The 26862-nt window shown below is 57.1% G+C and overlaps 1 protein-coding gene across 21 annotated transcripts in view; it reads left to right on the top strand.

Moving 5' to 3' along the window:
• CHD6 (chromodomain helicase DNA binding protein 6) overlaps window positions 1-26862 on the top strand; it is a 208712-nt gene that overhangs the window by 126628 nt on the left and 55222 nt on the right. For all 21 annotated transcript variants that reach the window (XR_004374872.2, XM_032789286.2, XM_032789270.2 and 18 more), the window contains 8 exons: window positions 2688-2864; window positions 4796-4939; window positions 7144-7399; window positions 7792-8002; window positions 11158-11353; window positions 12054-12218; window positions 18698-18877; window positions 20680-20790. Coding sequence is in view for 20 of the 21 variants with exons in the window: in XM_032789286.2 (XP_032645177.1) it covers window positions 2688-2864; window positions 4796-4939; window positions 7144-7399; window positions 7792-8002; window positions 11158-11353; window positions 12054-12218; window positions 18698-18877; window positions 20680-20790 (1440 nt within the window). In the remaining variant the exon portion in view is untranslated. The remainder of the gene's footprint in view (window positions 1-2687; window positions 2865-4795; window positions 4940-7143; window positions 7400-7791; window positions 8003-11157; window positions 11354-12053; window positions 12219-18697; window positions 18878-20679; window positions 20791-26862) is intronic.

The raw sequence follows: 26862 nt of genomic DNA, 5'->3' as shown, positions 1-26862 counted from the left end.
TACTACCTGGAACTGGGGTACCACTGAGCCCTTTGACTCACCAACCTGGGCTCCCTCTCACACTGTGCTGCTATGACAAGCGGTAGACTGCTCCCAGTCCTACACTCCCACCAGCATTTGCACAGGCAGGGACACACCCAGCTGCAGTTATATGCAGGCTGACCAGCCACTACGTGAAATAACAATAGAGAGGCTACAGCCAACCTCCAGCCCCCCAGCCTAGGACCCCAGAGCTGTACCGTACTACCCTGATTGAAACCCCGACCAAACTGAATTTATTACTCAGTTCGCCTCTCCCTCAATGTGGAGAGAAATATGCACAATATGCTTGTGCTAAACCAAGATGAGATTTTCCCCAGACACTTCAAAGACACTGGTTTAGATTAAAACATAAAAGCAAATTTATTAGCTACAAAAACATAGATTTTAAGTGATTATAAGATCAAAGCAGATTACCTAGCAAATAAACAAAACCGCAAACTAAGCCTAAAATACTAGATCGATTGGATACGAATTAGCAATCTCTCACCCTGGCTGCTGATACAAGCAGTTCACCAGGTTTCCATACACAGGCTAGAAACCCTTTTAGCCTGGACCAGCGCTTCCCCCAGTCCAGTCTTTGTTTCTTAGGTGCTTCCAGGAGTGTCCTTGTGTGGGTATTGAGGCTCCTAAGTGATCTCACACCCCACCTTATATAGGTTTAACTTATGGCGGGAACCCTTTCTTCCAAAATCCCAGTTATGGAAAAATATAGGTACCCAAAATGGAAATCAGTGTCATATGGTCTGGTCACATGCCCTTGCTGAGTCATAGCTGCCATTACTTACAGGCTGTCTGGAGCGTTCTCAGAAAGGTTTCTCAGGTGAGGGATAAGCTTCTCCTAAGACCTAGTGTTTCCCCTGATGGCCCATTGCCTTGAATAGGCCCTTCCCAGACAGCTATCTAGACTGGAAGCATCTTGCCCCTAGAGGTGGTCCCTCAGGTGTAACTAGATTTGAAATACAGATACACAGTGAACATTCATAACTTTAGATACAAAAATGAAATATGCACACAAATACGATGATCATATTCAGCAAATCCTAACTTTTCCTTACACACCTCACATGACTCATCTTGTACAGGATGAATATGGGGTGTAGTGTTACAGATCCCCTGAGGTCACCCTTGCGGCCTGGCTCCCTGCCTAGCTCTGCATCACGAGGAATGTTGTTCATGAAGCGACTGGCCTGGGTCTGGCCAATGCGCAGGGCTGCCCTAGCTGTGGGGAAGGTGCTCTTGAACCAAGACATGCCCTGCTCATGCAGAAGGGTGGGAACGCCGTGGGTCCCTTCCCCTGCTGAGAATGGGCTCGCCCCCTCCATGGCAGGAGCCTGCTTTTCTGATTCCGGAAAGCGGCAGGTCAGAGGGCCCCCGTCTGTGTGGGATGTGGTGTGTTGGGAAGGCACCTGGTCTGTGGGGCGTGGAGGGCTGGGGGACACCCAGTCTGAGGGATGTGGGGGGCACCCAGACTGTGAGGTGCAGAATTTTGGGAGCACCGAATTTTTACAGGACACAGAGTGCTGGAGAGGCACCCAGCCCAAGGGACACGGTGGGCCGGGGGCACCAGCCTCAGGGATGCGGTGGGCCAGGGGGCACCCAATCGGTGAGGCGCAGAGGGCCTGGGGGGCACCCAGCCTGAGGGACGTGGTGGGCTGGGAAGCAACCAGCCTGAGGGATGCGGTGGGCCAGGGGGCACCCAGCCTGAGGGATGCGGTGGGCCAGGGGGCACCCAATCTGTGAAACGCAGAGGGCCTGGGGGGCACCCAGCCTGAGGGATGCGGTGGACTGGGGGGCATTGAATCTGTGAGGTGCAGAGGGCCAGGGGGGCACTCAGCCTGAGGGATGCGGTGAGCTCGGAGAGGGGGACCTACTGCCGAAGAATGAAGCGGCGGTGGTAGAGCTGCCACCAAAGTGCCGCTGATCATGGCATTTATTTATTTTTTCGCCGCTTGGGGCGGCAAAAACACTGGAGCTGGTCCTAATGGTGAGCTGGGGGGATGCAGTGGGCTGCGGGGGGCACCCAGTCTTGAGGCACGGAGGGCCAGGTGGCGCCCAGCCTGCAGGTTTGGAGTGTCAAGAGCACCCAATCTGAGGGGTAGGGAGGCATCCAGTCTGTGGGATACAGACCCTTTAGGAGCTTCCTGCACTTGCAGGGAGGGGCCCTGAGAAGCCTGGCTGGATGCGCACTGCAGCCTGCTGCGTGAGGGGAGATGGTCTCGGGGGGTCTGCAGTCAGAGAAAGTTTCTAAAGTGCATGCGAGGTACGGCCTGTCAGGACCCCTGTGCAGCCCTGTCCCAGTGTCCCCAAGGACGTCCTCCCAAGGCCAGCACTTCCAGCTGCGTCACCCTCTGGCTGCTGGAGCCCCTCAGCTTGCCAGTCCCCCCGCTGGCCTTGCGCAAGGCCTATGGCTGGCATTGCGGGGTCACTGTGGCCTGGGATGGCAGTGCCTTCCCTTTGCACAGATACATTAGAGCACACTTATAGCACACTCTCTGAAATGCCTCTCTGATGAAGCCCCTGGCTCTCTGGAGAGCTGTCGCAGATCAGGGCTGGGCTGCCCAATAGCTGTGTCCAGCTGGCCTGCCTGTCTGGGGTGTCCCACTGCCCGGCATGAGTAAAGCACTGCCTGGCTTGTGTCTCCTCAGGGTAACCCTCTTCCAGGGATCTTCAAATTCCATGTGGTGATCACCACCTTCGAGATGATCCTGGCCGACTGCCCCGAGCTGAAGAAGATACAGTGGCGCTGCGTAGTCATTGATGAGGCCCATCGGCTGAAGAACAGGAACTGCAAGCTGCTGGAGGGACTGAAGCTCATGGCTCTGGTGAGAACTGGCTGCTTACGAGAGCGTAGAGCGGGCTAGACTCAGCCACATCGTAGTGCTGTTCCTGCACAGCCGGGGCTGGGCTGTGAAGGGAAACGAGCCCTCCCCGTCAACTGGTATGGCTGTCCTTGGGAAGATGCCCTCAGCCTTTGCACCCTGAGCTATAATTTCCCCAGTTCAGGCTGTGTGGCCTGATTGGTGCTCGGCTGGGGCCCTCCAGGGCAGCGTCAGATGCTGCTGACCCAGCATGAGGTGCTGCTGGAAGGACATTAGCAGAGGGGCTCTGACCACTTGTGCTCGTTACAAAGCTTGTGGCCCAGTTCACTAGAGCAGGGACATCAACCTCTGTTCCTGGCCAGACCACCTTGGCTAATTACGTCCCCTGCACTCTCAGAGGGAGCTGCTGTTCTCCAGCACTCCCTGCCCCATCTGTCCTGCAGTGGTACTGTTCTGCACACAGGGGCGGTTCTAGGCATTTCGCCGTCCCAAGCACGGCAGGCAGGCTGCGTTTGGCGGCTTGCCTGCGGGAGGTCCAGAAGCCGCAGGACCAGCGGACCTCCCGCAGGCAAGCCACCGAAGGCACCCTGCCTGCCACCCCCGCGGCTCCGGCAGAGTGCCCCTCGCGGCTGCCCCTGTCTGCACAGCTGCTGTGTTCTATCCTAGAGGCAGCTGCTTTCCAGCGATGGATGGTACAAAGACCATCTATTAGCAATGGTAAATAAAGGGCTCTGGGATAAAAGGTGCTCTAGAAACAAGCTCTTTTCATGGTATTCAGTGACTCTGACTCTCTCGTGCCCCATGATGGGGGGGGAGGGGGAGTTGCCCACACAGCCGCCCTGCAGGTGTGGGCAGTACAAGGCTAATGGGACTCTGCCTTTCAAACTGGCCCTGCTCCTGCGCTGCTCGCTGGCTCCTCGTGTTCAGCTTTTTGCACGATGCCCTTGGAAAGGTGCAGCTTCCGAGCACCCCCGGCTTTCGTCCGTTCTCTCAACCGGCAACTCTTGGAGCTGCTCCCCACGTGAGGAGCGACCCGGGGATAAATGTGAGCATTTAATGCAGTGCCCGGGGAGCAGCACGAGCTCACCTCAAGCTGGGTGTAATCGACTGTCTATTGCCTGCCCAAAGTCAGGGGTGCCATTTCCCTCCAGAGAGGCTGGCCCCATTGGGCTCACTTACTCTAGGCCCCTGCTCGGCCAGTGTCTCCTGTTACAGGAACAAGTACAGGCAGTGACTGCTAACAGTCCTGCTCTGCTCTGCCCCAGCCTGCCACTGTAGAGACATGAGGCTCGCCAGCAGGTCGCTACTGTCAGCCTCCTTTTATTGGGCTGGGGGCGGGGGGGGGCAATGCAGGCCCAGAGCAGTGCTGAGACTTGCCAGCAGTGGAGCTGGGAATAGAACCCCAGAGTTCTGCCTCCCAGGCTACTGATCTTACTGCTGGGCCATGGTCCTTCTTGTGGGGGCCCAGGCCTGGCCCAGCAGCACTCAGGAGAGCTCCTCCCCAGAGAGAACAGGCAGCGCAGCCAGGGGCAGTGTGAGCTTCCCATGTGCTGCTGGTGCTGAGCTACCGCAGCCCTGCCCTGGCACCACTCAGGTCTTGGCATCCCTGCTGATCCTGTGACTCGGAGTCTAGTCAGGGCTGGACTGAGACTTTCTAGTGCATGGCCATTGTGTCTCGACTAGGGACGGTGTGGGGCCTGCTGACCTGGAGCAGATCGGTACCAGTGCCCTGGGCCAGCGTTGGCCCTTCAGACTCTTGGGGTTTGCAATCAGCTGCATCGCTACCCTGGCCTCCTGCCCCAGGAGTGAAGTCATAGCAAGGGCAAGTTAGTGTCCCTGGAGTGATCCTGCCAGCCCCTTTGAACCCGTTGCTCTGGCTCCGGCTGCACGAGCACTGCCCCCTGGCACTGAAGCCCTGACCCTGCTCTACTCAGGAACACAAGGTGCTGCTGACCGGGACGCCCCTGCAGAACTCAGTGGAGGAGCTCTTCAGCCTACTGAACTTCCTGGAGCCCCAGCAGTTCCCCTCGGAGACAGCATTCCTGGAGGAGTTCGGGGATCTGAAGACAGAGGAGCAGGTACCAGCAGGGCCCAGGGGTGAGGCTCAGGGGCTGGCAGGGCCCAGGGCTGTGGGGATGGGGCTCTGGGGGTGGGGCCCAGGAGCTGCAGAGGCGGGGTCCAGCACACCTGGGCCCCAATCCAGAAACAGTTAAGCATGCACTTAACTTGAATCCCAGCGAAGGCAATAAGGCTCCTCCTCGCTGCAAGCTAAGACTCTGCCTGAGAGTGCCCTGGGCCCAGCCCTGGAGACAGAACCGGCTCTGCGGGGGGCGAGCAAAGCTCTAGAGAAGGAAGCTGCTTGGGAGACAGAAAATGGAGATGGGGTTGAGCCATGGCCCTGGCTGGAGTGGGCTAACTCCCCTCACTGCTACTTAGGTCCCCACCTTGGGCCTGTCTGCACACATTCCCAGCACCTCCACAGCCCCCCCACGTGCCCGGCACACCCACACACCCCCCACGCGCCCGGTACCTCCACGCACCCAGCACACCCACAGCCCCACCACGTGCCCTGCACCTCCACAGTCCCTCCACATGCCCAGCATCTCCAGCCCCATGTGCCCAGTCAGCCCCCAGCCCCTGTGCACGCAGCGCATCCACAGCCCCTGCGGACCCAGTGCATCCACAGCCCCCACGCACCCAGCACCTCCCGCCATTCCCTGCGTGCCCCAGCATCCCCAGCCCCCACATGGCCAGCAATCCCCAGCCGCTGCGTGCCCAGCCCCTCCAGTCCCTGCACATCCAGCCCCCCTGCAGCCAGCACCCTGCATGCACCCACAGCCCCCGCATACTCAGCACCCCAACCCCCCAGATGCTCGGCAGATCTACAGTCCCCCGCACCCCTGGCACCCCTACCCCTGCTCGCCCAGCACCCCCAGGCTCTGCACACCCAGCCCCCCTCTGGCCCCACATGCTCAGCATATCTCCAGCCCCTGCATGTCCAGCACCCCTCCCGCATGCTCTACATGCCCCCAGCCCCTGCACTTTCTCCATGTCCTGCCCGCACATCTCCTCAGTCACCCACATGCACCCCACAGTCCCTGTTCATCCATAGCATGGCCCTGCACGCTCACCACGACTCTTGCATGCTCGGCACATGCACAGCACACACCCTAATGCACACACCGCACCCCCCATGTCCCTGTATGCTCACCCTCCCCAGTACTCTCTGCACATCTCCTATATTCTCTGTGCACACTCACCACCCCCCTGCATGTTCAGCACACTCACACCCCATGCATGCTCAGCATACGCCTCTGCATCCAGTACGCACCGTGCATGTTCACTTGCATGGACCCTACGCGTACAGCCCACAACCTCTACACGCATGCACATCACCCTTGTGCACATGTCCTTCCTGCTGGTCCCCATTCCCAAATGTAAAGATGCAACGGGGACAGTTAAATCAGTGTGTCAGTGGCTCTGCTGTGTAAAAGCTGTGCCTTTTGGGGCAGGTTCTTGTCACACACAGTCAGCTGGTTCTGCACACCCCCTCTGGAATCCCTGGCGTTGGGTCCATCTGGAGGACTCTGCTGCTGCTCTTTGAGAGCTTGGGTGGAGCTTGCAGAGTCTGCCCCTCCTCACTGTGCAGCCCATGGAGCCATAGAACAAGCAGCATCCCTGTGGGACTGGAGCCCTGGACCTCCCTTCCGCTCACAACAGGCCCAGTTCAGAGCAGCTGCCTGCATTGTGCTAGCAACACTTTTTGTGCCCACAAGGGGAGGAATTGCACTGGGGCACACAGAGCAGGCTCACTTCAGGCAGGAGCTGGATATAAACTGGGTGCTCAGAGGGAGGCAATGAACTGTGCAGTGAGGGTTCACACGGGCCTCTGCTCAGCAGGCGTCTCTCAGACCACGTGCCCCTGGGAATGATCTCTGCTCTGGGAGGAAGCCAGGCTCACGCGCAGAAGTGTATATGAACTCTGGGCACAAGGCCAGGTAGTCACACACCTGCCCTGGTGAAAGCAGTGGGGCTGCACCGGTGTAACCAAGGCTAGCCATACCCATCCTGGCTCTCAGACTCCAGCGGTTTGCAGGGCTGGCCGCTGGAGAAGTCCTCTTTCAGTGTTAGCAGAATGGGCTTGCCCTGGTTTCCCTGGGAGGCGATTAGTACAGTGCCCTTACCCGCATGGTGGCTGCCCCAGGAGGGCTCTGCACTTGTCTTCACTGCCTGCCATGCATGAGGCAGGGAGGGACAGTGTGTTTGCGCTTGTCCTGGGCAGGTGAAGAAGCTGCAGTCAATCCTGAAGCCTATGATGCTGCGGCGGCTGAAGGATGATGTGGAGAAGAACCTGGCGCCGAAGCAGGAGACCATCATCGAGGTGGAGCTAACCAACATCCAGAAGAAATACTACCGGGCCATCCTAGAGAAGAACTTCTCCTTCCTGTCCAAGGGCGCCAACCAGCACAACATGCCCAACCTCATCAACACCATGATGGAGCTGCGCAAGTGCTGCAACCACCCCTATCTCATCAATGGTGAGCCATGGGGCATGGGGCACCGGGACAGGACACACCAACATGCCCAACCTCATCAGCACTGTGAGCTGCGCCAGTGCTGCAGCCCCCCTGCCTCATGCTGGTGAGGAGCTCCACCTAGGGCGGGTGCTTTTCAGCAGCTCCCATCCAGGGGCATTGAGTGAGGTGCAGTCATTACTCTCTGTAGTTCTGGACACTTACCAGCTTCCTAGACCATCTGATTCGGGTGTCGGGCCTGGCTCTGGCAGCAGCTGGGGCCTGCTTCCCCACAGTGTGTGATAGTGGAGAGCAAGGCTAGGGCAGCTGTGCCCAGGCAGCAAGGATGGCTGTGCCCGGGCAGGGCAGGCAGGCCACAGTTCTAGCCAGGGCTGATTTCCCCTCCTGCTTTGCAGGGGCGGAGGAGAAAATCCTGGAAGATTTCCGTAAGTCGCACAGCCCAGAGGCGCTGGACTTCCAGCTGCAGGCCATGATCCAGGCCGCTGGCAAGCTGGTGCTGATTGACAAGCTGCTGCCCAAGCTGATCGCCGGTGGGCACAAGGTGCTGATCTTCTCCCAGATGGTGCGCTGCCTGGACATCCTGGAGGACTATCTCATCCAGAGGCGGTCAGTAAAGCCTGTGCTGCCTGGCACTCCCCACTCCCCCCGCCCTGCTGTGTGTGCCAGTCATCAGGCATGTGCCCTCTCGGCCCTCCCTGCCCACACAGAATGGGCTGGGTGACAAACTCAGGCTGTGCCCTGGTGTGCCGTGCAGGTGAGCGTGACCAGGCCCTGCTCTCAATACAGCACTGCCATCTGGGCTTGAGGGGCCCCAGCTGGCTGCAGCCAGGTCACAGCAGCTTTCCTCCTTCAACACATGCTGCTCACTTGGCCCTCAGCAGCCTCCTCTTCCTCACTCCATTCTCTACTTGCCCACCCTGGACTCTTGGCCTCTCCATGCAGCCCAATCAGTTGGGGTTCCCCCTCTGTGCTTAGCCTGGCCGGGTGTGCAGGGCAGGGGTCATGCGCTGGGCTCTGGTTTGGTCCCAGCAGACATGCGCTGGGCTCTGGTTTGGTCCCAGCACTGCTGAGTCAGCACTCAGTCTGGCCCAGCTCCCCTTTGGCTAGGATGGAGAGCTCCAGGCAAGAGCCGCGTGGGAAACCGCAGAGGGTGGTGGTAGATCGGGGTGATGCTCGAGTGTCAGGGCCATTCCCAGGTGCTCTGGGGGAGATCCTGGGTGTCCTGGTAGCTGCATAGACCCCTGCTTCTGGCCCCCTCTCTGCCCATCTCCAGCTACCCACCTCTCCCCCCCTCCCCCCCAGCTGCCACGGTCATATTCCCTTCAGTTACTTTCACGCTGGGCTGCGGCTGGGAGATGAGAAGTGGCCAGAGGAAGTGGCAGGAAAACGGCTTAGAGATGCTGCTCTGTTATTTACATGGATCAGCCCATCCAGCCCCTCTTGCCCTGCCCCTCACCCTCACCTGCCGTGCCCATACCCTTCACCCACCCTGCTTATACCCTGCCCTTCCCACTATAAGAGACCTAGCAGGCACAGCTGGGTTGTGATCCACATATCAGGGACGGCAGTCAGTGAGCTAAAGCTGGGTTCAATTAGCAAGAGTCAGGGTCAAAGTCAGGCCGGGGTGGGAAATCAGAGGTACCAGGCTGGAGGCAGGAATCAGGGTGCGACAGGCCAAAGTCAGAGGCCAAGACGAGGAGACGAGGTGAGTTATGGAGTCGCAGCAGGCCCAAAGTCTGTGTAGTGCGCAGACAACTTCCTGGGGCACCCTCCAGAGTTCATAGAGTGCTTGGCCAGTCAGAGGCCTGTCGCTCTGGGGCCTCTGCAACGCCTGCTCCCTACACTGCCCTGTGGCTGAGGCTCTGCTTAGCCTCCCAAATGCACTGTGGGAACATCAGCCATCGCAGGCTCCAGAGGCCTGGGCTCTAGTTCCTGGATCCTTACATTAGCGCTGCTTACCCACCCTGTGCCATGCTGTGTCACGCCCACTGCCAGTGAGCATTGAGGTCAGTTTGCAATGAGTGGGAGTCCCAAGTCAGGGGGCAGCCAAACTGTGTTCAGTGCAGGCTGTGGAGAAAGGCCCCTGCACACCCCTGTGTGCTTCCCCCAGCACATATTAGAGCAGCCTCAAGACCCTGCCTGTGCCTGCTGTGCCAGAAAGGGGGTGACTCTTTTGTTCTGTTCTTACCTTGTGGGAATATGTCTGCCTCTTGGGGCAGCTTCATATGGGCTTTGTGCCCTCAGCGTGTGCTGAGTGGGGGGCGGGGGGAAGGGGGTGGATCTGGCCCCACCTATCCAATATTCCTCCCTACCATCTGCCCCAGTGGTGAGTATGGAGGCCTGTTCTTACTGTGCAATGTCTTGTCCGGAGAGCCCTCCTCAGTGCTGGCTCCCCCAGAGATCTTAGAGCAGGGTTTCTCAAACAGGGGACACCACTTGTGTAGGGAAAGTTCCTGGCGGGCCGGTGTATTTACCTGCCCTATCCGCAGGTCCAGCCGATCGCTCCTCCAGGCCAATGGGAGCTGCTGGAAGCGGTGGCCAGGAAGTCCCTTGGCCTGTGCTGCTTCCTGCAGCTCCCATTGGCCTGGAGTGGCAATCCGCAGCCAGTGGGGCTGCTTCTTCCTGCAGCTCCCATTGGCCCGGAGCAGCGATCCACGGCCAGTGGGGCTGCCGCTTCCAGCAGCTCCCATTGGCCCGAAGCAGTGATCCGTGCAGCTCCCATTGGCCCAGAGCAGCGATCTGTGGCCAGTGGGAGCCACGATCGGCTGGACCTGCGGACGGGGCAGGTAAATACACTGGCCCGGCCCGCCAGGGGCTTTCCCTGCACAAGCAGCAACCTCTATTTGAGAAACCCTGTCTTAGAGCATCGTTCTCTGGGCACACCCTGGCCTGTCTGTCGGCCCATCTTGGGAGTGTCCAGGTGGAGAGAGGACCTTGTGGGCTAAGGCTCCCCTGTGCCTATCACTCCTTCCCCATGGCCCAAGGGAGCCTTGTGGCTGAGTGCTGAGCCTTCAGTGGCCCTGCCACCATAGAGAGGAGAAGTCTGGTTCCTGGTGGGGAATCAACAGCTGGTGTTGGCTGGCCCCAGGAGAGCCCAGACTGTGCGGGCTGCTTGACCCACAGGATGCCCGTCAGGCAGCACTGATACAAGAGGCCTTGTCCATTGTGATCAGAAGAGCAGAGTGTACCCAGCTCACAATCGCCCACTGTGTACTGGGGCTGGAGCTAGCAGGTGCGGGCAGCACTGCCTTCCTGTGGGGGAGCCTCAGGGAGGGGGAACCCTGCAGAACGCGGCCCCCAGGGTCAGGAAGGGGCAAGGCCACAGGATCTGCTGGCCAGGACCATGGCCCCCCTCTGTTGCAGTGTGGCTCTTGCTGACTTCCTGGAAATGCAGGCACAGAGCTTTGAGCAGCGCAGGCCCCTACATGAGTTTCTGACAGGGAGCAGCCCCTGGCCCTGTCTCTGCTCCAGAATGGTAGAGCTTCCTCCCCTCAGGTGCTGCACAGCCTGTAGGCCCCCGTGCCACGTGGGGTTGGCTGCCCCCATCGCTCAGCCTTGCTGCCCTTGGCCCCAGGAGCAGGGGAGCCAGGGTCCTTGTGCCTGCATGGAATGGGTGTCCTGGAGCTGCCAGAGCAGTTGTGAGGCTGGCGACTGGCACCCTGCAGCCCCAGGAGCTAGGTCTGTAGAGATAAGATGCCCTGTTCCATATGGTGCAGGCTGTGTGGTGATCCGGCCGTGTCCCCCCTTCCCTGTCTGAACAGATACACCTATGAGCGCATTGACGGGCGGGTGCGTGGGAACCTGCGCCAGGCTGCCATCGATCGCTTCTGCAAACCAGACTCAGACCGCTTCGTCTTCCTCTTGTGCACCAGGGCAGGAGGCCTGGGCATTAACCTCACAGCTGCCGACACCTGCATCATCTTCGATTCGGACTGGAACCCACAGAACGACCTCCAGGTATTGCAGAGCAGGGACATGATGGTGTTGGTGGGGCACCAGGGGTTGCATGAATAATAGTGCTGATTAGAGCAGAGGAGTTGTGTGCCAGCCAATGAGGCATGGGATGGGGCCCCGCCCATTGCTGGAGGCAGCCAATGGGACCACGGGATGAGATACCACCCACCGCTGGGGCCAGTTAAAGAATGGCAGCCCAGGCAGTCAGAGCAGAGTGGTGCTGGAAGTGCCACATAGTAAGGAGCAGCTGTGCTGGGAGGTTAGGCGCAGGGCAGAACCTTGCCCCCTCGGGTGCCTGCTTCAGCAAATAGCCCAGGGCAGGAAGAGGGGGATGCAGAGTTGATCATGGAGAGCTCCCTAGCTTCAGCGTGGCCTGCATTGCAGTGAATGGAAGCCCCAGAGGAGGGCAGCTCAGGTGCAGGGGGCGCTGACTCCAGCACAGACCTCTGCATCACATTCACATGGCGCTCACTGCCCCCTGCTCGCCAGCCCAGCAGAGAGGCTCCTTAGGGTGGGTCCTTCAGGTCAGCTCTAGGACACCTTGTGGAGGCAGAGGCTGGGCTCTGCCCATTGTGCTCTGGGCAGGGGTGGATGCTGGGCTCTGCCTATTGGACCCTAGAGCTCCTGTACTGGCTGAACCAGGCAGAGCCGTGCCTATGCTGCCCGCATGCTGTATTTGACGCTGTGGCCTTTGCTATCCCAGGCGCAGGCACGCTGCCATCGGATTGGGCAGAGCAAGGCCGTGAAGGTCTATCGTCTCATCACCAGGAACTCCTACGAGCGTGAGATGTTCGACAAGGCCAGCCTCAAGCTGGGCCTGGACAAGGCCGTGCTGCAGGACATCAACCGCAAGGGCAGCACCAATGGGGTAGGCTGCCTATCTGCCCGCGTGGGGGCTGGGGCCATGGGAAGGCTCTGTGTCTCTGCTGCTCCTTGCAGTGTTCCCCCGAGTGGCTGTGGCTGTGTGTGCCCCCTGTGCCCATGGTCGTGCAGAGGGCTGCAGGAGGGAGCCACTGGAGTAGGCCTGTGGTCCATACTATAGGACAGATCCCACTTGCTTGCCCGCACAGCATGAGTGAGTGTGTGGAGCCAAGGATTCATGCAGACCATGAGGAGGATCTGTGTCCCTGACAGAGCAGATTTCAGGCACCTCTGCCATGGATACCAGTCCTGTCCTGTAACATCCAGCCCAGCCCCCCAGCGCTGCCAATGCCCCTCAGGCCTGACCTGCAGCCCCCTGCTATCCCAGCTCTAGAGCCTCCACAATTGTTCCCCATGCCATGCTTGCTTGTCTAGCCATTGGCTTGCCCTGAGCAGAGGTTTCTGACCCCGCTATGTTTATTGTGGCTCTGGATAGATGAATGTCCGCTAAGGACTGAGTTTTGAGCCTACCCCAGGATCCCAGGGGCACTGAGATCCCACATTGATGGAGTTGAATGTACCCAAAGGTGCCTTGTCCCCTGGCTGTCGAGACTAACTACCACGGATAGGAGCTGCCTCCGAGAGAGCAGAGGGCACGTGGTGGTGCTTGCTGTGCCCAGGCAGCGCTGCCAGCTGGACGAGGTGACAGCTTAGCAGGAAGCATGAAAGCACGTGAACAGCTTCCAGTAACAGAGCTGGGGCCTGGGTCTTGAGGGCCAGTAGGGCTCTCCCATCTCAGACTCCGAACTTTCCTAGCACTCTGACCAGCAGGGGTGGCCAGTTCTTCAAGTGATTGCTCATGTGTATTCCACAGTAGGTGTGCGTGTTTGCCTCATGCACCGGTGCCAGAAGTTTTTCCCTTAGCAGTACCCGTAGGGAGCAGCACTGCTGCGACCCCTGGAGTGGCACCTCTATATCGCACTATAAGCGAAGCTGCGCACTGCCCTCACCCTCAGTTCCTTGCCGCCAGTGAAAGTAATCGGAACGTTTGCACTCCAGCTTTGCTGTAGCTCTTCTGTTAGCCTTAGTAGTACTCGTCTTCTCCATGCCCCAGGCTTCAAGTCTTGTGACTCTTGTCACAGTTCTATGCCAAGAAGCGACCTGCACACTCAGTGTCTCCGCTGCTTGGGAGAGACTCACGTTACAGACCGCTGTAAAATCTATAGATCGTTCAAGCCTCAAACTAAATGAGAGAGGAATATCTGGCTCTGGACCTTGCGAATGGAATCTGCGTTGGCACCAGCACCGGCGCGCTGTCCGGACACAGCACCGAGCACCGCATCCTCGGTGTGGAGTGAGGCTCCCTCCACCAACTGGCACCGCTCACCCGCTAAGAAGCAGGGAAAGACTCAGTGGCACCTACAAAAAGACAGGGGTGAGGTTGGACCCGAGTTGGGCAGCCCACGATCCTCCTCGGGACCCAGACCTCTGACTCGCGCTGCATGAAGTAGCCCAGTCCCGTCCCCGCGTGCCTTTCCTGCGGTGAGAAAGCTGTTGACACTGGAGGCTGCACAGGCAGCGCATGACATCCTCTCCCTTCTGGTGCCGGGCGCGCCACTTGAGACAGGCACCGAGTCCCGAGAGAAGCCGCTGTTGGGAGCACACCAGCCCTCTCCAGCAAGAAACAGTCCCCGCTCCGAGGACTGTGTGCTGCCCTGTTCGATGACATCTTCACTTAGCTCGTGTCAGCCCTCCACTCCACTCAGATTGGCTGACTCATCCACACGGGAGTCTCGAGGGTCCTCTACACCCCACCGAGGGGACAGGCACCGAGACAAGCGGTGTCAATGCTCCTCCTCAAATCGTGGCTACAGGAGCAGATCCCGACGCCGTTATTACAGACGCTCAGGTTTGAGTGCCTGCTCCACCAGACACCACGCCCCGAGTTCCCCTCGACAGGCACCTAAGTATCATAGCTACGACTGCTGGGATGACTATGAGAGCAGCACCTCCGATGAGTACCGCTCCTCGTCGTCGAGGTCCTGATCTCGAGGTCGGCACCGACATGACCACAGATGCTCTCGCTGTTTTTTAACTTATGGGGGTCTCTACTGAAGTTCGAGCCTCTTCTCCCAGAGCAGGACAAAAAGGAGTTCAAGGCTCTGGTTGAGGAAGGGGCAGCAGTGGCAAAAGCAGCCCTCCAGGCCTCCTCAGACGTGGCTGACGCGGCAGCCCGTTCGATGGCCTCGGCTATATTTATGCGTAGGGTGTCCTGGCTTCTCCTGTCCGGTCTGTCTGCAGAGTCCCAGTCCTTGATGCTGGACCTTCCCTTTGATGGGATAGCGCTGTTTGCGGACCAAACTGACGTCCGCCTGCATGGGATGAAAGACTCCCACACCACCTGCAAAGTCTGGGCCTATATGTCCTGCCAGCAAAGGACAAACCTAGGGCGCAGCCCTCAGCACCTCCCGCTAGGGGCAGATAGGAGCCTCCACCCAAGAGACTGAGGGAGCAGAGACACAGGTGCCAGCATCAGTCCCACTCGGCCCCGCGACCAGGCCCCTTAAAGGGCAAGAAGCAGGGGAAGAGGCAGTTTTGACTCTTTGCGGGGAGCCACCAGGCCTATTGCCACGGAAGCCCCCCAGTTAATAAAGTTTGTGTTCTGCAACTGTTTATCTGCATTCCAAGTGGAATACTCCCATACAACTTTGGACCAGTGGGTCCCCACCACTATTTCACCTCCCCTCCACCATCCCGTGCCCCGGGAGGACCTCGGGGAACCAGAACATGTCCTTCTTCTAAGCCATGAGGTGGTGAGCCTCCTCGACTTGGGCGCGATAGAGAGGGTACCAGTAGAATTCCAGGGCAAGGGGTTTTACTCCCAGTATTTCCTGATCCCAAAGGCGAAAGGCAGGCTCCAGCCCATCCTGAACCTGTGGAATCTCAATGAGTTTATGGTCTGTTACAAGTTCCGCATGGTATCCCTGACCTCCATCATTCCGTTCTTAGACCCAAGGATTGGTTCGCGTCCCTGGACCTCCAGGATGTGTATTTCCACCATATTTTCGAGGGTCACAGGCCCTTCCTCTGCTTCCTGGTAGGGTAGGACCATTATCAGTTTGCGGTCCTCCCTTTTGGCCTTTCCATGGCCCCCAGGATTTTTCCCAAATGCATGATGGTGGTGGCACCCCACCTCCGGAGGAACAGGCTGCAAATTTTCCCTTACCTGGATGATTGGCTCCTCCAGGGCAACTCCTGGTCCCAAGTACAGGCACAGATGCAATTCCTGCTGTCCATATGTGCAGGTCTGGGCCTAGTGGTGAATGAGGCCATGTTCACGTTGGTACCGGTCCAGCACATTCACTTCATAGGGGCCCTCCTAGACTCCTTAGAGGCCACAGCCTCTCCCCCAGGACAGGTTCGAGACACTCAAAAAGTCTCATTGCCTCCATCACGACCTTCCCTGTGACCATGGCAAGAGTGTGCTTTCAAATCCTAGGTCACATGGCAGCATGCCAGGCTCAGAATGAGGCCCCTCCAGCTCTGGTTGGCCTCCCAGTATTCCCAGTCCAGGGACAGCCTAGACATGGCTGTCACGATACCACCCAACGTGGTGCAGTGGTGGTCCTTCCCGAGCAACATGCTGAACGGGATTCCTTTCCGAGAAGCCCCTCCCTCACTAGACCTGGTGTCGGATGCCTCAGACCTGGACTGGGGAGCCCATGTAGGGAACATTCAAACCCAAGGCAGATGGTCGATCTTGGAGTTGTCCCTCCACATAAACATCAGGGAGCTCAGGGCAGTATGCCTGGTGTGCATAGCGTTCAGTTTGCACCTTTGCGGGAAGGAGGTCAGAGTCCTCACGGACAACACGGCCGTGATGTATTATATCAACAGGCAGGGGGGCACGCATTCGTCAGCCCTGTGCCGGGAAGCCCTGGATCTATGGGAGTTTTGCATAGCCCACGATATCTCCCTATGGGCCTTCCACCTATCCGGCACGCGCAGTGTGCGAGCCAATCACCTCAGCAGGCTATTTTTCCGCCAATACGAGTGGTCACTCCACTGGGAGGTCACCCGACAGCTCTTCCGAGAGTGGGCAGCTTCCCGGGTCAACCTCTTTGTTACTACCCAGAACCGACGCTGCCCCCAGTTCTGCTCCAGGGCAGGGGTAGAAAGGGGGGCGATCTCAGACTCATTCCTTCTCCGGTGGTCAAGCCAACTGTTTTATGCCTTTCCACTGTTCCCACTGATAGGCAGGGTCCTGCAAAAAGTAAAGGCAGACAGGTCGAGGGATATCCTCATAGCCCTGGATTGGGCCCGCCAACATTGGTACAGGACCATCCTGCAACTTCTAGCGCGCCCCCTCCCCCCCGAGAGGCTGCCGCTCCGCTCGGATCTCCTCTCCCAGGAGAGAGGATGCCTTCTCCACCCCAACCTGGCTGCGCTTCACCTGACAGCGTGGTTGCTCCATTGTTAAACGAGGAGGGAAGCTGTTCAGAGGATGTTAATGCATTCTGCTGGAGAGCAGAAAGCCATCCACACGAAGGATGTACCTTGCCAAATGGTCTAGGTTCTGTAGGTGGGCTGAGGAGCAGGGCGCCTCCCCATCATCCACATCCCTCCAGCTCATTCTCAATTACCTCCTGTCCCTTAGGACCCAAGGACTAGCTCCTGCCTCCGTCAGGGTACGTTTAGCGGCCATTTTAGCCTTCCACCCTCTGGTGCAAGGTCACGCAGTTTTTCCCATCAGATGACCTCCCGCTTCTTAAAGGGCCTAGTTTGTGCATTCCCATACTCCAGGGCCCCGGTCCTGCAATGGGATCTGAATCTAGTGCTATCCCGCCTAACCGGTCCTCCCTTTGAACCCTTGGCCACGTGTTCCTGGTCCTACCTGTCATGGAAAGTGGCATTCTTGGTGGCTTTCACCTCAGCCCATCGTGTCTCAGAGTTTAGGGCCTTGACCTCAGAACCCCCATATACGGTCTTCCACAGGGATAAAGGCCAGCTTCGCCCACACCCTGTGTTTCTTCTGAAGGTGGTCTCTGCCTTCCATATGGCTCAGGACATTTTCCTACCAGTACTCTGTCTTAAGCCCCATTCCTCCAATGAGGAACGCTGCCTACACACACTAGACATACGTAGAGCGCTGACCTTTTACCTGGACCGAACCAGGCCGTTCAGGAAATCCTCGCAACTGTTCGTTGTGTTGGCAGAGCACATGAGAAGGCAACCAGTTTCCACCCAGCGCCTTTCCCGATGGATCACCTCGTGCATACGCACGTGTTACGACTTGGCAGGGGTTCCCTGTCACCTATCGTAAAGTTGCATTCAATGAGAGTGCAAGCCTCATCGACCGCCTACGTAGCCCATGTCCCTATCCAGGACATATGTAGGGCTGCCACGTGGTCCTCTGTCCACACCTTTTCCTCGCACTATGCGATCCTCTTAAAAGCAAGGGATGACGCCGGGTTTGGTAGGGCGGTGCTCCATCCCGGAAACCCTTAAACTCCTACCCACCTCCATCAGATATAGCTTGGAGTCACCTACTGTGGAATACACGAGTAATCGCTCAAAGAAGAAGGGACAGTTACCTTTCATAGAATCATAGAATATCAGGGTTGGAAGGGATGGGTGTATTCCACATCCCGCCCTCCTTCCCCTCTGTCGGAGTTGTGTGGCAAGAAGGAACCGAGGGTGGGGGGAGCGCGCGGCTCCCCTTATAATGCAATATAGGAGTGCCACTCCAGGGGTCGCAGCGGTGCTCCCCACTACGGGTACTGCTAAGAGAAAAACTTCCGGCACCGGTGCATGTGGCGAGCACGCACACCTACTGTGGAATACACCTGAACAACACATCTCAAAGAACGCCAGTTACAGAACAAGTAACTGTCCTTTGCCATGGCATCATAAACAAGATAGCTTAAAGATCCAGCACACCCGTGTGACAGCCCTGACTCCCAGGGAGGGGTGGGGGTAGGAGAAGAGCCAGGTACCCGTGTGGAGAAGGTGAAGTCTCGTAGCTTGACTGGATTATTCCTAGGCCAGAGGGAGCTGCGGAGCCCTGCTGGGAGTGTGCGGGCAGATCCCCTGCTGGGAAGGGCAGCTGCATTAACAGGAGTTCCAGGGGGCAGCCCAGCAGAGAGGCTGTGGTTTTACCCAGCCCTTTGCCTCACTTTCCCTCTGAGTGTTTGTTTGATCTCAGCCAGATCCCTCCCTGTCCACTCTTGGGTCAGAAGCAGGCTGTGTCTGGGGGCATTCAGCTGCAGTCTAGCACAGTCATTGCAGGCACTCACAGCTCTACAGGCACCATCTGCAGGGATGGCACTGCAGTTCCAGTTAGCACCATGGCTCTGGAGCTGTTAGATGCCTGTGCCTTCAAGGGCTGGCTTGGGGAGGGAGCCTCCGTCCCCCATGCCTGGGCTCCCAGGTCAGCCCCAGCTCTTGGGCGACTGGCACAGTGCTGACATCCTGTATCTTCTGCAGGTGCAGCAGCTCTCAAAGATGGAGGTCGAGGACTTGCTACGGAAAGGAGCATACGGGGCTTTAATGGACGAGGAAGATGAAGGTTCCAAGTTCTGCGAGGAAGATATCGATCAGATCCTGCAGCGCAGAACCCAAACGATCACTATCCAGTCAGAGGGGAAGGGCTCCACCTTTGCTAAGGTGCTGCGCGTGCTGCCTGGGGGGCTGCCTGCCTGCTTTGGGTGGGCGAGGCTGGGGTGCACTGGGAAGATGGGACACAGACTTCGTTTCCCTGCTCTTGGCTTGGCCTGTTGCTTTCTGAGCTCCCCTGTGTGTGTCAGTGCAGCCTGCGTCCCACCCCTGCTGAGCCATTGCCCTGCACAGACTCACAGGTGCTCCAAGGGCAGGCTGAGGTCATGAGCTGAGTTCAGGTGGTACAGAAAGCGGGGCAGCATGGGAGGGTTCCGGATGGGATCACCAACAGGAGTAGGAGGGAAAGCCGTGGCCACCATGTGGCAGCGAGGGGTGGCCATGTGAGCAGCTCAGCTTGACCTCTGTCCAGTTCACCCAGGATCGATGTCTCTTGTGAAGCCTTCCCCAGGCTCTTGTGTTCACCGTGTCTGGACGATCCATGCTGTGCTGGGGAGTGTTCTCTAGCGGTTAGAGTAAGACGGAGGTTCTGTTCTCAGCTCTGGAAGAGATCCCTTCCCCCACCTCAGGAACCTCCAGGAGATTCTGCTCTGTTCTGAGGAGATCCCTTGTACTTGGCAGATTTGCTCGCTTGCGCATCAGTTTATTTAGTTAGCGTGTGCATAGTTGTTTAGCCACGCAGTGGCATCTTTAGTGGCGTGATGCAGTTCTTCTAGGTCACCGCTGAACCTAGTCAGCAGGCATTCCTCGACAGTGTGCGTCATCGTCTATGTTGCACCGCAGCTGCACAAAGGGCTGTCATGAAGGCCCCAGCGATACTGGTTGGCTGTATGGAGACCTTGCCCAGTCCAGAACCTGTTCAGCAGGGACCAAGGAGGCCCCATGGCCCTGGGGAGGGAGCTGGAGTCTGCTCCTTCTAGTGATTGCCAGCTGCATCCCAATGGCAGGGCCGGTTGTGTGTTTCTCGCGCCCCCCTGCTAGAGCCATTGTCCCCTGCGCCCTCTGTTGCAGGGAGGAAGTGTGAGAAGGAAAGAGCTGAGCTTCTCTTACAGATCCCAGAGGAATTTGCAGGGTTGGCCTTGTCCTGGGGGCCTAAGCACATTTATCCAAAGTCTGTCCAGCCCTGCCCCATGGAAGCCCTGCTGCCATCTGCACAACGTGTGTGGGTCTGTCTGCCCCATGGAACCCCTACTGCCATTTGTGCAGTATCTGTGGGTCTGTCCACCCCATGGAAGCCCTACTGCCATGTGCGCGGCATCTGTGGGTCTGTCTGCCCCATGGAATCCTTGCTGCCATATGCGCAGCATCTGTGGGTCTATCTGCCTCATGGAACCCCTGCTAGAGGAGCAGCAGCGCACACATGCTTGATAGCAGGGGCTGCAAGCAGTCTGGAGATGCAGAGCCGTTATTCCTGCAGTACTGCTCTCCCTGTGCCTCTGGAGCAGAGACACCAGCTCAATGTCCATTCTTGAAGCACAGGGGCAATGGCGGCTGGCTCTGCTGTGCACTCCCTTCACTGGGCAGGGAGACCATACCTCAGTGCTATCAGAGCTCAGCTGAGGCACCTGCTATAGAGGAGGGAGCCCATGAAAGCGGTATTGCATTGTGCTCCCAAGGCTGGCAATCTGGGCACTGCTGGATGGAGTGGGGCTGTCCCACCTCTTATTCATTGCCAGGACTGAATTTCCAGGGGGCTGGAAACAAACTTGGCTCCTGACCCCCCTTAGCAAATGAAGAGGTGGCTGGTAGTGATCCCTTCTTTGTACAGACAGGGGGCAGGTGGGAGCACACAGCCTCTCTTGCTGTTGCTGAGGATGGATTGCAGACTTAACTGGCTATTTCCTCACCCCCAGGCCAGCTTTGTCGCTTCAGGGAACAGAACTGACATTTCCTTGGATGACCCCAACTTCTGGCAGAAGTGGGCTAAGATAGCAGAGCTGGACACGGATGCGAAGAATGAAAAGGTAGAGTACGGCCTGAAAACGGGCAGCCATGCTCCTCCATGGACACGCACGCTCCTCCACACGCACGCATGCTCCTCTGTGCATCCGCACACTCCTCCACAGTCCTCTGGGCAGCCACACATGCACACGTTTCCATTGCTAACAAACCCAGCTGCAGGCTGTGTGGATCCCAAGCCCTCCCCCTCAGGCAGAACAGGTGTGGTGCAGTGCTGCGCTCCCAGGGCTGCGGTCGGTTGGTGCAAGTGCAGAGCCCAAGTGTCCAGTAGCTCGTTGCCAGGGGACATTGTGAAGGCCAAAACTATAACAGTGTTAAAAAAAGAATGAGATAAGTTCATGGAGGACACGTCCATCAATGTCTACTAGCCAAGATGCTCAAGGTTTCAACCCCATGCTCTGGGTGTCCCTAAGCCTCTGACTGCCCGAAGCTGGGAGTGGACAAAAGGGGATCACTTGATAATTGCCCTGTTCTGTTCATTCCCTCTGAAGCACCTGGCATTGGCCACTGTCAGAAGACAGGATACTGGGCTAGATGGAACCCGTGGTCTGACCCAGTCTTATGGTCATGCCCATCCAAGAAAGCCTTGCCCTGGAGGGAGCACATGGGTCCTCAGCTGCATTTATTGCCTGGTGCTGTGTACTTGGGTTCTCCTGGCTTTGCTGCCATGTGGGTGATGTACTGCGAGTGGCTGCAGCTCTTTTAGCACAACCTGGGGCCCTGTCCATCTGCCCTGGGGCCCTTCTTGACCCAGCAACCCTGGAGGTGGATTCAACCCCTCTAGTTCTGTGGAGAGGAGGGGTGGATGCCGTTTCATAGTGGGGCTGGCCAGGTGGCTTTGCACCAGGGATCCTGGCTATTTTATTCAGTTAAGCCTCAGAGTGCTAAGAGGTGCTCACTCCTCCTCAGCACCTGGCTGAGTGCTGGAACACAGGGCAACCCCCACAGGCAGTATTGCAGGCATGCCCCTCCCTCCCGCTGTCAGCTCCCATGCCAGCTCCTGCCATGGCCCCACCCCTTCACTGATTCCTGGTCCATGGGCCAGGTAGGGAGCAGTGGGTGGGCAGAGGTGGGGGTTTCCCATAACAAGGACAGGCTGCTCTGTGTACCAGCCAGTACCTAGCCAGGGTTCTCATGGGAGTAGCTGTCTCTGTCCCACTGACCTTGTTAGTAGAATCATAGAATATCAGGAATGGAAGGGACCTGAGGAGGTCATCTAGTCCAACTCCCTGCTCAAAGCAGGACCTATCCCCAGACAGATTTTTGCTCCAGATCCCTAAATGATTGAACTCACAACCCTGGGTTTAGCAGGCCAATGCTCAAACCACTGAGCTATCCCTCGCCCAAGTACTCGGGGCGCTCACTGCCCCAACAGCAGGACTGAGCATTTACCAGGAGTCACCGAAGCCACTGCCTGGCTCTGATCCCTCTGCGGCTGAGGCGCTAACCCCAGGCCTCCAGCAGTTTTTTTTCTATCATGTAGTGTATGCATTAAACCAGAAATCGAGCTGAATGGCGATTAGGTGACTCTGTGGGGAGTGGCTCTCATCAGAGAGGGGTGCCAGGGGTCTGTCGTGCCTCACGCAGCCCTGTTTAATTTCAAAGCAGTGGACTTATCCCTTCATGCCCAGGCTGTTATTAGTGTGCTGTTTGCCCATCCCAGTGGCGACACGGAGGAATTTTAAAGAGCTGTTGCAGCATCGTGGTGATGGTGAAATGCTAACCAGGAGCTGCTGGCTGTGGGAGGCCCTGACAGCCTGGGCTGCACCCAGAGGCCATGTCCCAGGGAATCCTGTGGAAATATGAGTTGGTCTGTGAGATACAGTATCTGTGCTTTGCTCGAGGGGTATCACTGCAAACCAGCACTGCTATTGCTGCAGGCTGAAAGTCCCTGTGGCTCACCCTAGCACAGTGTCTCCAACTTTTTGCTCACAAAATCATTTTTTGAATTTAAGTACAACCCAGGATCTTCCCTGTCCCTTCCCCGAAGCCCCATCCCACTCCCCCACAAGCCTCTATTGCTTGCTGTCCCTGCCCCACACACATACTTTCACTGGGCTGGGGCAGGGGGTTGAGGTTCAAGAGGGTGTGCAGGCTCTGGGCTGGGGCTGAGGGGTTCAGAGTGTGGGAGGGGGCTCTGGGCTGAGTCTGGGGCAGAGGGTTGAGTTGCAGGAGGGGAGTGTGGGGTGCTGGCTCTGGGAGCAGGGTCAGGGCTGGAGCAGGGGGTTGGGGTGCAGGAGGGGGTTCAGGGTGGAGGAGCGGGTACGGGTTGCTGGCTCTGGGAGAGGGCTTAGGGCTGGGGCTTGGGGTGCGGGCTCCCGCTGGACAGCACTTACCTCAGGCAGCTCCCAGTCCTTGATGCAGCAGGGCTAATGCAGGCTCCTGGCCTGCCTCAGCCCCATGCCACTCGCAGAAGAGGCCAGTGTGGGGTGGGGGAGCAAATGGCTCCCTGCACTGCCCCTCTCTGCAGGCACTGCCCACCTTAGCTCCCATTGGCCACAGTTCTCGTTCCCGGCCAATGGGAGCTGCAGGTATGGTGTTTGCAGGCAGGAGCAGCACGTGGAGACCCCTCTTCCCCTGCACTCTGCTTGGGGCTATGGGGGTGTGCTGGCCGCTTCTGGGAGTGGTGTGGGGCTGGGGCAGGCAGGGAGCCTGCCTTAGCGGCAGCCCTGCTGCACCACTGGACTTTTAGCGGCCAGAGATCGTGATCAGCTGGGAAAGTGTCGAGGACGATCTACAGGTTACAGAGTAGCAGCCGCGTTAGTCTGTATCCGCAAAAAGAGCAGGAGTACAGGTTACTGACCACTGCCCTAGCATGTCCGTGGGGGAGGGGCTGGTGATTTATACATCAGCTTTTTAAAAGGGAATGGAAGAATTGTACTTAAATTCCTTGATTTGCATCTGTTTGGCCCAAATTACTTCCCTTCCCTTCCCTATATGTGCACATGTGTACACATGCACATGTTTACATGCACTTTGGTCCTGCAGAAGTTGGATCTGGTTAGGCTGCAGCCGTTGCTGTCAGAGTGTGGTGCAGTGAGAGGAGCCTGTGCCTTGGAGCCTATTGCATTGACAGGGCAGAATTTGGGGACACTTTCGTGCTGAAAGAAAGCTCCTGTAGGTGAGCTGGTGTCGTGCTAGGGGGTTTGCAAGGCAACAGCAGCAGCACAGCTTCTTCCTTTCCTGGTCTGTTTGTGTGAATGAAAGTGACGACTAATTCCCGTGAGGAGAGGGTTGCTTGATTCACTTTAAAGTGCCTTGGGAGTGCAGTGGAGTCAGGGTGCATGACATATTGCTATGGGGGTGGGGGTTGGAATCCCCAGGCCGTAGGAGTCACGCTGTTCTGATCATGCCTATGCTGCCCCGTAAAGCCTGTGTATATTAGTGCCCTCTGCCTGGCTTTGTATTATCTGGGTTTGTTTCCAAAAGAGCACTGATCAGGCCCAACCATTGGGCTTTGTCTGCTAAAAGAAAAACCCCTCTATTGAACCTAATATGAACAGAAACCTCATTGATAAAACAACAGGGGCATTGCTGTGAATTAAAACTGTTGGATGGAGATGTTTGCAATCCAACATCACTGCATTGGGCTAGTGCAGGGGAACCGGGAAGTGGAACTGACTAGCCTGCTGCTGTTATCCAAGATAAGAGAAATGCAGACAGTAAATGCACAGCCAGGGAATCCTCTCAGCTGTCCTGCGCTTGGGTGGGTCACTGGGATAACTGAATGTTTGCGGGTGGTTCTGCTGTGGCTGCTGCCATGCTGCCCACACCTGTAAACTGCCCTTTACCCAGCAGTGATAGTGGGTAAATATGGCAGCTGGAGTATCCTGAGAGGCCAGGCTATTTCCAGACACTTGCTAGTTGGCCTTTTCTCCAGCAGCAGAGCCTCAGGAATGTTCACAGCATAGCCTCTGGGAACATCTCCTAGCCAGTACCAGCCACCCAGCCCCAGCTCCCTGTGGCACCTGCCTGCCCCATCCGTGATAGAAGATGTTTCTAGAAGAGAACATTAAATACAAAGAATGAGGGCTTTGCCTACTTGGAAGAAAGAGTGAACTGATGGAGTCTGGTCCTCTGATCCTGCTCTCGGAGCATGTTCTGCCAGGCCTGCATGCTCAGCCAAACAGCTGGGCCTCTCCCTTCCAGCTTTCTTTGGCAAGTGCAAACCTCTGTGCAGCCATCTTCTGGCTTCTGAAATTCCAGCTAGGGCAGCAACAGAAGATGGGCTTAGATGGTAGCAAAGGGGAGGCTTCATGGGCAACATTTCACAGCAGCTCTTCAGATTTCACTGTTCTAACAGGAAAAGGGGTGTGCGTGCCTGTGTATATGTGTCTGTGTCTGACTGTGTGTGTCTGCGTGCCTAACTTTTTGTGTGCTTGACTGTGTGTGTGTGTGTGTGTGTGTCTCTGTGTGCCTGATTCTGACTTTGTGTTACTGGAGAGATGGGATTCAGCAGGACCAGCAACCAATACGAGCATGGTGTGACTCCAGTTGGTGCGGGGTGCTTTTGTGCTGTTGTATCCTACACCTTTGTGCACCTTTCCATCGGCTGATTCTCTTGTCACAGCCCTCTCCCTTCACTCCTTTTACAAGTAAATTATTCCACCCTGAAGCACAGCATTTACCCCACCATTTGTGTTGCCTGGGAGTGGTGGGGCGTGGGTCAGAGAGGAGTTAACTACTAAGTGTAAGTAGTTTTGTAGCTGTTGGGCCTAATTTTCGCCTGTGGTATCTCAGGCACTATTTTGTGCTTGCAAATGATTGTCATTCCCCACCGCTGCCACACATACACACACTCATTCTTCATGGAGTGCTGGTCCCAATGTGTATTCCACACATGGGTACGCATGCGTGCCAAGTACCCGAGTCCAGAAATTCTTCCAAGCTGTGTCCATTGGCCTGCTCCATAGATCTCCTCGTGCTCCCAACTAAGGGTATAAGAGACAGTGCAGGCCGACACCTCTCCAGTTCCTTCTTACGACCACCTGGCCTGAGTCGGAATCCTGTTTCTCCTCCTCCTCTAGCTCTTATAGCACCTATAAAGGTATTTGTAAATTGCTATTTTTCTTAGCATACTAGTTAGTTAAAGTTCATAGTAAGTGTGGTTTTTTCACCAGTTGGGGAATCCTTCCCCAGGTCTGGGACTATGCCCACGTTTCAAGAATTGCATGTCTTGCCAGTGCTCCTTCTCTATCAGCAACGAACATCAACACTGCCTCCACTGTCCTGGTGAGGCACTTATCCCTGCAAAGTGCTGTATCTGTTGCTCCTTCCCTCCCAGGAACCGAGGAGCTCGTGAGCTTCGCCTGAGGAAGTACCTGATAGAGAAGGCTGTGAGGCCTCTCTCTGATCCAGGCCAGGGAGACCCCCTGTACATCAGCCTCAAGTTATGAGCAGTGCTCCCCCAAACACGTGCCTAGGAGCGGAACCTCCAGTACCTAAGCCCAAAGACTTCTCTTCAAGGGCTTCTGTTGAGAGTAGAGGGCACTTCTGGCCATAAGGAGAGAGATGTGTTCCCTCCCTGAGCTTGTCCAGGTCAGGTGAGGCTTAACACAAACAGAACCTAAGGACCAGCTCAGCTAAAGACCCCCAGGTTGGATGGCAAAGTGTGGAAGAAAAAGATCCCCCAGTTCTGTCGGCTACCTCAGTACCAAAGTGTAAGGACTAACATTCACTGGTTCCATCTGCGTGTGCTGGTCTGGATCCATCATCTGTACCTCCTAGCTTTGCAGCTGTGGGCACACTGGGTCCATTGGACTTGACCACTGGAACTCCTCGGACACTGGGGCGTATAGAGACTTACATAACACTACAGGATATTTTCCTTGCTTCTCCAAAGTCTCTCCTTCTCTCCTGCCCAGCCCTCTTAAGAGATATTGCACCAGAGGAGGAGTCTGTGTCGGTGTCTCAGGAGCTATCTCACCTCCACCCCTCTGGCAGAAGCACTCCAGTACCAATGGCCCAGCCACTACCGGTGGAGCGGTTTTTGGACTTGGATGTGTTGGAGGTGGTAGCTGCTCCATTTTCTCCCTGGAGACTGTCAAGCCGTGACAGACAGTGTAAGTGTCACGCTT

This window comes from Chelonoidis abingdonii, chromosome 14 (genome assembly GCF_003597395.2).
Source record: "Chelonoidis abingdonii isolate Lonesome George chromosome 14, CheloAbing_2.0, whole genome shotgun sequence".
Lineage (NCBI taxonomy): Eukaryota > Metazoa > Chordata > Testudines > Testudinidae > Chelonoidis > Chelonoidis abingdonii.
Note: the sequence above shows the minus strand (reverse complement) of the source record. Positions and strands in the feature narration are given on the sequence as shown.